This window comes from Miniopterus schreibersii, assembly GCF_964146895.1.
Source record: "Miniopterus schreibersii genome assembly, chromosome: 5".
NCBI lineage: Eukaryota > Metazoa > Chordata > Mammalia > Chiroptera > Miniopteridae > Miniopterus > Miniopterus schreibersii.
The window spans coordinates 50,064,441-50,074,735 of NC_138106.1; the positions used below are offsets into that span (position 1 = coordinate 50,064,441).

Genomic DNA, 10,295 nt, shown 5'->3' on the forward strand with positions numbered 1-10,295 from the left:
ACCTAAGGACATTTTTTCCAATGCTTTTCAAAGAGTAGAAGTGAGAGAGAGAGAGAGAAACATCTATGTGAGAGAGACACACTGATTGGTTGTCTACAGCCCGCACCCCACCTGCAACCAAGGTTCTGCCCTTGGCCGGAAGCAAACCCAGGAGCCTTTAGTCTGAGAGCCGACACTCTGACTAAACCACTGAGTCACACCAGCCAGGGCTCAACCAAAATCTTGGTTGCAGTCTTGTGAGATCCTAATCAGAGGGACCACTTAAACCATAGAAACTGTGAGTTATATTAAAGTGTATTAAGATGTATAAAGGTATATCATCACGAGGTTTGTGGTACTATTGTTACACAGCAAGAAATGACTAATATGCAGTCTATATGGAATTAGGTTTTGTGTCTTTTAGTTTAGTACTATAGAAGAAACTTTGATATTAGAGAGGGGTGCGAGTTAATAAAATTTCATTAAACTGAAATTTATTCTTTGCCATGTTGGGAGATGGTTCTCCATGGGTCTCTCAAGTTTCTGTTTGTCTCTTATCTTAAATAAGCGGAGAAACAAAAAGAAAAAGTTGTGCTGGGCAGGGAGGGCACAGTCTCCCTTTGTTCCTTTGTTTGTGTAGGAGACAACCTTGGACAACAGAGAGTGTATGTCTTTAGAGCAACTGGCAGGCTGCTTACAGCCTCAGGAGTCAGCTAGTGTCCTCCTTTGAGCAAAGGGCAGGCGTTCTTACTGCTCGTCATCAAAGATTTGGGTTTCCTAAGCTCACTGTTCCTTTCTTGTGATGCAACCTGTGTGTAAGCAGATGTCACCCAGCCTTCACATCACATTGTTGGAACTGCAGCTCAGGGAACTGGTACAAAAATGCTGCTACTTTGCTGCTACTGTGGTAAGTAATGAATTATCCTTTCTCTCTGCCCCAGCAGTTTGCTGGCTTCTACCAGTATTCATGGAACTGTGGCAGGCAAAAAGGGCGAAACTTCAGAGAATGATGTACAGCACGTACTTAACTGTGAATATTGGAAAACATTTTTTTAAATAGAGGCAGAATTTTATACTACTGTACAAAATTACCTCTGACCCTGTTAACCTGGCATGTGAGAGTTCAAGCCTTGTAATTCTCCCCTCTCAGCACAGGGTGTCACTCCTTCTCTTCCAACCTCAACAACCCACCCTTACTTGATAGAGTCCCCACATCTGAGATTAGTTAGGCATAAAAATAGCTCAGAATACCTTTATCATAGACGGATTTTGGAAAGTATTTCCCTAGTGGGTTGTTACATTTCCAGGGCTGTCATCCCATCCACAGAATGACTGCTTGGTACCATTCATAGTTAATGTCCCCATTCAGTACCATATAATAACATGACTGTACTAAGAAAAAGTCCATTACAGTCACCATTTCAATTCTTGCTGCCAACTGAGTTAGCAATTATAGCAATAGCAAAGAGCCCCAGTGGCTTAAAATAACAAAGTATTGCTATTTAAAATCAGACTTGAGGTTTTTTACACATAGGAAATGTTAAATTAATTTAAAATGTCTTCTCTGTTGTATTATTGTTACTTTCTATAAGTTCCTTAACTATTCTAGACATTAATCCCTTGTTGGATTTAGATACTTCAAATTTTTTTTTACCACTTTTGTCATCTATTTGTTAATTTTGTCTATAGTGTCTTTAAAAAGATAAACTGAGGCATATTAAAAAATTTTTGAGTTTATTTGAACAAAATTTGATTCAGTGGCAAACCAGAAGTGGTTAGGAACATGTCACAGACAGGGGCTTGGGGAAATTCTTTTGTATAGAAAAGGCAGAAGAAAAGTAAGGAAATTATTGCTTGGCTACAGCTTATAGCACAGTTGGCTGGTTGTGACTGCTAATTTTCCTTAGCATTTTGGTTTTGAAACCTGAAGGCATTTATAGACTTTGATTTGGGTTAGAGCACATCAGTTTAATGGCCTCCTTCTTTATTTTGATGTAATTAACTTCATCCATTTTTTTACTTGCAATTTGTGTTTTTGAACTGTTGTAAAATAGGTTGTTCTTCACCATGGGTGTAAAGGTAGTCTCTTCTACTATCTTCCATCAGTTTCTTAGTTTGACCTTTCACATGCAGACCTTTAATGCATCCAGTGCCCCTCTTTTAATGTGATGTTTAATTTTCTCCAGTTTATTTTCTTTTCTCTATTGATTTGTTGACCTGTGTTATTGTACATTATGTTTCCAAGTGAAGCTGATGTTGCTAGTCCAAGAAACACTGTTTGAGTGGCAAGATACTCAATAATAGGAGTGAACACCTAGTTGAAAGAACTGATGATAGTAGATAAGGGTGAATTTAGGAGAACATAAGGGCAATGTGTCATATTATTAAACATACCAATCCATAATGAGGTAAAAATCATGCTCATTAGAAGTTTTTAGATGACAAAATGGGGATGGTTTTAGTAACTTGGAAAATACGAATATAGAAACTACTCCCATTCAGGACCCGTTCAGACCACCTATGGATTCCCAGAGCTAAATCTATGAAATACAGAAACAAACCTTTGTTCAGTGATATTGAGAGCATGATTACCCAAAATATCAGGTAGCTATTTGAACAATGCCACGAAGTCCTGCTTTAAAAAAATAAGTTCATTCCCTTTGTCCAACAATTCTCCAGAGGAAAAAAAGCAATGGGTATGTACATCCTATTGCAAATAATGTAGGCACCAGTTTTCTTATCTACCTAACTGAATTCAAGAAATGTCAAGGAAAGGCATTTTTCAATTTTATAAACCAGTGTACTTGCCCTGATTAAACAATTCATACTAAAATCAAATCAGTAGGAGGGAGCTATAGACACAATTAGCTGCGGATTTAAAGTGTATGGGGTGAGGCATGGGCGGCAGGGGAATTTCCCCCCCCCCCCCCCATACTGTGGAATTTCATTGTTGGATGTCTTTGCTACTCATTTTTAACTAGGTCAATGCAAGACAGGGAGAGGGGCAGGAAGAAGGCAGCGCCACCCTGAAGTGCAGAGAACTAGCCTGTTAGTCAAGGGGGGCCGGCTTTCAATAGTGGGTTCTCTTGTTTAGCACGGACAAGTCGTTTCACTTTCTAGAGGTTCAGTTCTCGGCATCTGCAGTAGGCGTAGGGCTTGAGAGGCGTCTGATCGCTGTGTGCTCCACGTTTGCGGTCACAAAACTCTTCTCGCCCTTTCACCTACCCTCTCCGCGCCTGCGCCGAAGACGCGCCCTCCAAGGGCCTCTGGCCGCTTCTGCGCACGCGCCCTTTTTTATCCTTCCTCTCCCAAGTCCACCAGTCGGAGAGAGACAGGACTTCCGGTCCTTTCTAGACCGGATGCCGGAAGTGACTGCGTGCGAATCGGCGTTTTTGGAGGCCGGGAGAGCTGAGGTGCCTGTGCTAGTAGCTGCTTTCAGCCTGCAAGATGCCGGGTCTGGCGGCCGCAAGCCCTGCTCCTTCTGAGACGCAGGAGAAGAAGCCGTTGAAGCCATGCTGCGCTTGTCCGGAGACCAAGAAGGCGCGCGATGCGTGGTCAGTGCGCAGCCTGGGATGGGCAGGCGGCGGGCCCTGCGCCTCCTGCCGGCGCCTTGGCCCCCTGCTCCGCCTTGGGCGGGTCTAGGCCCTCGCTTTGCTGAGCGATGCTCTTCGGGGTGTTAGGGCCCCGCAGGCTTTCCTGTCGTCTGCGTTGCTGACAGCTCTCTGCTCGGGCGGGAAACGGATGAAGGGAGTGGAGAGAGGTCAGACTGACCGAGCTCGCTTCATACACTCGTTTCTTCCTATGAAGGGTGTTTGAACATAACCTTAGTTCGAAAGATGTAGGAAAGGATGGATTTGCTACTTGATTTCAAGAAGCTTTAAGTTAATGGAGACATATATACTAGTAATTGCTAGGCCACGTGGTATGGGCTGTTACAGAAGATTTAGCAAGACCAAAGAGTAGAAATATTCTGGGAACGCCTACCAAAATTTAGGCATAGTAGGACACAGGGTACCTGTCTTACAGTACTCAAGCGTTTACCCCCTCCCTTAGGTAGCTAATTTAAAAAGCAACAGTTTAGGAATGTTAGGTGACATTGTGTTCGGAATAGTACATCTAGATTACCGTCAATTGCTTCAGACCACTGTGGCTTCTCCCCAAAAATAGAGAGTCAGGAGTTAGTTATCTGATTCTTTGCCCCAAATAAGCTGTATGGTCCTAGTCTTTAATATGTGGATTTTAAAATGAAAAGTTCTTTGATTATCATGAGGGGTGCTCTTGCCTGCCAGTTTTTGCTGTTTATATTGTTGGGTGTCTTCTGATTAGAAGTAGATTTATTTAGATGTATCTTTATATAGGGCAGAATAAAAAATTTAATTCCTCTGTGATAGCAGGCAAAAAATTAAGTTCTCTCTGTCCTATATTTAATGTAAATAGTTTATTATAAAGCAGTATTATTCCTTGGACTAGAGGCAATATTTGATTTGCATACTTATTACTTCTAGTCAGATCCCCCCCCCCCCCAAATTAGTTACCTGTGAAACATCTTTATGAGCATGGTCATATCACAGGAGCCCCCCCTTCCCCTCCAAAAAAGCCATTTGATGTATTAGCATTTTTTTTAACTCAGGCTACATTCCATCAGACCTGTATTCTACCTCACTTCACATCACTACTATGCATGCTTATTTACTGCTAATATGCCTACTTTGTTAGATAATAAGTACATTTTGTTTTGTAGCATCATTGAGAAAGGAGAAGAGCACTGTGGACACCTAATTGAGGCCCACAAGGAGTGCATGAGAGCCCTGGGATTTAAGATATGAAATGGTGAGCATGGTACTCTGATTGGGAAGGTAATACATAGGCTCATTGCTTCAAATTTCTCCATTACTTTACAGATTTAGTTAGCAGTGATTGGGCAGCATTCTTTCTGAAAGGTAGTTCACCTGGTTAATCTAACATGCTGAAATATCACTAAAAAATAACTTTTCAGTTTTTAATGTAGGAAGTAAGTGATGCTAATAAATTGGGAGACATTTGGTGGATTTAGGAAGGGGGGAATTTAACTTTCAAGAAAGGGCTTGACAAAAACGTTTAGACTTATGTTAGAGTCAGAAGGAATCATGGCTTAGGAAGTTCATAATATTCTGTTGTGTAACTTAAAGGAACTAAAAGGAAAACATTCTCTGTTCCTTGTTTCTAATGTGGGTCTTCAGTAAGTGCTTTTAATCAAGGAGTAGGCAATACACAAAGCATTACTTTCTGCAAAACAATGGAATTTTTGCTATTTCTTTTTTGTACTGTACTTTATCCTAATAAAGTTCTAATAATTAAAACCTCAGACCATTTTTTTGAAGAACTTTGAATCTAAATTTTAATGCTGAACTGGACTTGAATAAATGATTTTCTTTTGTTTGGAAGCTCTTCCTTCAGGTAGCAACTTGACTCACTCCCTCACTTCATTCAGGTCTCTGTTCAAAACCCTCCTTATTGGAGAGGCTTTCCCTCAACATTCTATCTAAAATAGCATCCTTTCCCCATCACCATATCCCAGCCCTGTCCAATAGAACTTTCTGTGATAATGAAAGTGCTCTGCATTTGCACTCTCTAGTATGGTAGCCACTAGCCATATGTGCTGTTGAGTTAGTAAATGTGAGTTAGTAAAACTGAGGAACTGTATTTTTAGTTTTATTTAATAGCCACATGTGGCTAGTAGCTACTTTATTCTTAACACCATTGCCTGCATATTATGTATTTATTTATCAACTTCTTTGTTTTACTCCAACTAGAATGTAATCTTTGAGACAGTAGGAATTTTCTGTTTCACTCACTGTCACATCCCCAGTAGCTGTAATAGTACCTGGCACATAATAGGTGTTCATTAGAGGATTGATGTTAAATGAATAAATAAATGAGGAAGCTAAGTCCTATAAGTATGAGGATAAGAACTGGAACCTGTCTCCAGGCAGACTCCCTCTGCTTTGTGTCCCCACCCCTGCCTTTGCCCCCCACCCCTCCCATACACATCACACTGCCACTTTTAACTTAATAATAGTGAGAGATAATGTCAAAGCCACATACCAATATAACAGTAATAGAGAGCCTGGCTTCTTTCCCTTTCACCTCCGTCCGGCCTCTTTGGAATTTCACATGTGACCAGTGTTCCTCATTGAGCTGTAAAAAAGGAGGGGTAAGGAACTTGTCCTGAGCTGATAAGAAGTACCACTGTATAGTGGAAATAGTCTGGGCTGAAAGTCCTCAGGCTTAATTTTGGTTCTCCTAATGTCTAGTTTAGCATGTGTTTTACTTCAGCTACATTTAATGTTCATCAAGACATTAATCCTCTCTGGACTTTACTTTTATTTATAAAAAGAGGACGATAAGTTTTGTGATTTAAATAAGTTATGGTATATCTACTCTATATACATGAGATACTTAAGTGGCTTTTAGACTAGATGGTCATGGTGAATCATTTTGTAAAATATGTAAATTTGGGTAGGGGCCTGTGGTCTTAAAAAGTATAAATATACCTATTGATTATGTTTAAAGACATGGAATCTCAACATTTTTACATGGTTTTCTTGTTAGTATATGCAGGTCCAGGGGAGAGCCCTGAGACTGAAAATATACCTCCCTAAGTGGAGGGCAAGGAAACACCAAAGAGGTTGGCCAATCCAATCTGGTAATTATTGGTGTTTATTAAGGGAAAGGTATACAAGGACTCTCTTGGGCTGCTGCAAGACGAAATAGATCCCTGCACCCCTTGACAGGCACCAGAAAATTGTATAGAGTAAACGGAGGGCAGGCACAGGTACTAGTATGTGAATGCTACCAGCTCAGGACAACAACCTGTTTCAGAAACCAGCACATAGGAGGCAAGGGAGGGGTGCTGGTTTATGTCAGAATGAACATTAATTAAGATCAATCATTCTCTAAGGGGGGCAGTTGCAGAAAGCAACTGCTTTTCTGGCCCAGCTCTAGCTTGCGGGACAGATAATGTTCACATCGTGGAACAGACTCTCCTCCGCACTTGGTCATAATCTAACATAACTGGCTTCCTAGTCAGTTCTGTAAGCTGTTGGGTAGGGTCAAGCCTGCCTTAATAAAAGGGTGATTTTTTAAAATGATAATTTTAGGAGCATCAAAAGCTTCTCTTGGATTTCGTGTGGATTGCAAAGGTAGTACAATTGTTATAAGTAGCATATATTCACAAGGACCAGAAAGATATCATAGTTTTCTTATGTAATTGAGACAGAGTGAGAGTGATTCCTATGTTCTTCATTTGTCTATAAAAGAATGCAAGCGCTTTGGACTTAGAAGACGTTGTGTTTAACTGATTGTGTAGTCTTAGGCAAGTCCTTAACTTTCTGAACCTTAGTTTCCTCATCTGTAAAGCAAAGATAATAATACATGACCAAACTACTTCATAGAGTCATCGTGATGATTAAACGATATATGTATGAATAGGCTTTGTAAACTGTCAAATAGAAACCAGAAAGGTATATCCCATATCTTGGGAGTTGTGGATAGTGGACATTCAGTTGAGGTCTGTTGAATATATGACCTAATAATTTACTTTTGAATTCTGGTTAGGAGAATAATCTGAATTCAGAAGAGGACCCTTCTAAGGATTTTTGAAAGAGGAACAGGTGTCCTGTTTCCCTAATCCCCAGGGGGAAATGGAGGAACAGTGGAACAGTGAAGTCAAAAAGACTTACTGAAGTTGAGTGGATAGATGGTAGAATTAAAACTAGAGTCCAGGTCTATTTTTTTTTAATTTTTATCCTCAGTCCAGGGTATTTTTCCATTGATTTGAGAGAGAGAGAAGGGGTTCAGGGGGAGAAACATCTATCCGTTGCCTCCCGTACACACCCCAACTGGGGATCAAACCCAAAACCTTTTTGGTGTACAGGATGATGCTCCAACTAACTGAGCCACCTGGCAGGGCACTTTACACTTCACTCCTTGCACTTAATGAGGTTTTATTGCCAACATGCTCATTTTTAGGATTGCACATAGTCTTGATTTATAATCTGAAAACTTTATTATGAATGCTAATTAGAAAGGCCTATTGTTGAAATGCATAGCTATATAAATAACTCAGTAACCAGGTCATTGGCTGTAGGGTAAAATTGATATCTCTCAGACTGTTGGGCCACATTTTTCTGAGGATAGCTTCAAAGGAAAAATATTTTGCAAACTTAGGTCTTTCCAGTAACGATTATGAAAGTTCCAAATGCAAAAACCTTTGTAGATATTGTTATTTCCTAAATAGATAGGTCTTAAATTGTACCTTGAAATTAGTAGGTTGGGACTTAATATAATCGTAGGCCGCATTCAGTCTGAGGTGTACCTTGTAATCACCTGAGGAAATATTTTCCAAAACTCACAACCTTGGGCCCTGATCTGTACCTGTTGACTCAGAAACTCTTAGATGATTTTCAAGTGTGCCCCTCTTTAAGAATCAGTGGCTTAAGCCGAAGGGATGATTCTAAATATAGACCATCAAAAGACTTAATAGTATCGAAGGCAGAGACTTGAAAACTACTACTAAGAAAAATTAGGTGTGTGATGGTGGTGATTCTAAACATTTTCTTCTGTCTTATGACTGCTTTTATTGAAAGAGAAACTAGGGAAACCTAGAACCTGCTAAAAATGTGAAGAGGAAATAGCAGCTGGTATTTTTCTGCCTTTAGGATTCAGAAGGAACCTGGAGAACTCATTTTGGGAGTGAAAATCATTGAAAGAAATTTGAGGACTACACTTAGTGGTGGTGATAATCAGTATTTATTAAGTTTAACTGAACTTAATAATAGGTTGAAATATGCTTAAAATATGTTGATTTCACACACACAAGCAACTGGTAATGTATGAAAACACGATCCCGAGAAAATCCAGGAGAAGGGTTATTTATTCAATAGATATTTATTGTTTAAGACCCTAAAAATGCCAAGATGAGAAGGACAGGATCTCTTCTGTCAAGAACTTTACACCCAGAGATATAACCTAGAGGTTTACACAGAGACTTTCAGATATATATATATGATATACAGTCAGTAGCAAAAGGTAACTGTTTGCTTGAAATGCTGAGTGGCTTTATTTTTGGTGATCTTTCCTGCTCAAACCTTTTCTTTAACTGTATTTTTTCTTTGTGCCTTTTAGAACACAGAAAGTTTAGATGTTTTATTGTTATGAGGCTTATTTTTTCTAAACCAAATATAGGGAATAGCTAGATGAGGGAAGCACTTGCATTAGACTTGAAGAGTTGGCTAGCCCAAATGACTTAGTTACCATTTTAGCATTGTTCTGTTTTCTGGGATAGGGACTGGGGGTTGGGTTGAGGGTGAGAGGGGAGGTGGATGGGAGCTGTCTGGAGCAAAGCCTAGTACTGCCTGACTAGACCTGGTAACCCTGTCCTCTGCTACTCTTCCTTTTTGATCTTTACAAATGAGTTTCAAAAGGGTTACTTTTATTTTGCCCTTGAGATGAAGTGAGTAACTTTCCAGAGGAAGTGACTTGTGTGTAGAGCTGGCCTTCTGCCTTTCACGTCATACACCTTTGCCAAACGTACTTGAATCGGCAGGGAGGGGTTTGCACATCTCTTTTGAGTATCTAAAAATAAACTGCCTTAGCCTTTTTGGGGAAGATATTTTTGAGAAAATACATAGTATTACTTCAACAAAGACTTCTGAAGATTAAACAATGTGATGGATCGAACAGTTTCAGTAATGTTTTTAGTTAGACAAAACTAGAATTTTAGAATATGGGTGTTTTATTTCATGAATGGTTTAGAATAATTGTGGCAGTTAGTTGATTATACTTGGCTGAGGCACTCATTTCTAGTGGTCTTAATTTCCTAACTCCATAGGTCTGGCATGATTTTTGAAATTTGACTTTCTAAAATAAATCTTTTTCTGTAGGTGGTCTGCTCTGTGAATGACTAATTCCTGAAGAATGAAGATAATTTGATAATTTGGGGAGTTCTTTATTGAACTTTGATAAATGGAAAAAGAATTTATAATTTATTAAAGAAAAAAGGAAATTCCTTTGTCAAAAGTCTTTAGGTGTGTTTCTTTTTTGTGTCCTCACATCCTCACACAACATTCATTCATTCATTCATTCATTCTTCTTAATATATAGAATAAATATATAGAATAAATAATGTAAATTTCTCATGTCATTCTGGGAACTCTGGGTATTTGTTGTAAGGAGAAAGCAAATATTGATCTCATCCAATTAAATCTCCAAAATCAGGTGCATGGAAGTAAGAAATAACCCTTTACCAATTTGGCATGAATATGGTAGCCATGTCA

At 39.4% G+C, this 10,295-nt stretch overlaps 1 protein-coding gene across 2 annotated transcripts; it reads left to right on the forward strand.

Moving 5' to 3' along the window:
* The first annotated feature begins 3,331 nt into the window (after positions 1 to 3,331).
* On the forward strand, positions 3,332 to 10,041 carry COX17 (cytochrome c oxidase copper chaperone COX17). 2 transcript variants are annotated; one of them, XM_081137840.1, is made up of 3 exons: positions 3,332 to 3,533; positions 4,721 to 4,835; positions 9,903 to 10,041. In XM_081137840.1, the coding sequence occupies exons 1-2, from the start codon at positions 3,427 to 3,429 to the stop codon at positions 4,803 to 4,805; spliced, it is 192 nt and encodes a 63-aa protein (XP_080993966.1). In that variant the 5' UTR covers positions 3,332 to 3,426; the 3' UTR covers positions 4,806 to 4,835; positions 9,903 to 10,041. The 2 variants fall into 2 exon arrangements, with proteins under 2 accessions (XP_080993966.1, XP_080993965.1); XM_081137839.1 differs by having other exon boundaries at positions 4,721 to 4,809.
* Positions 10,042 to 10,295: the final 254 nt, after the last annotated feature.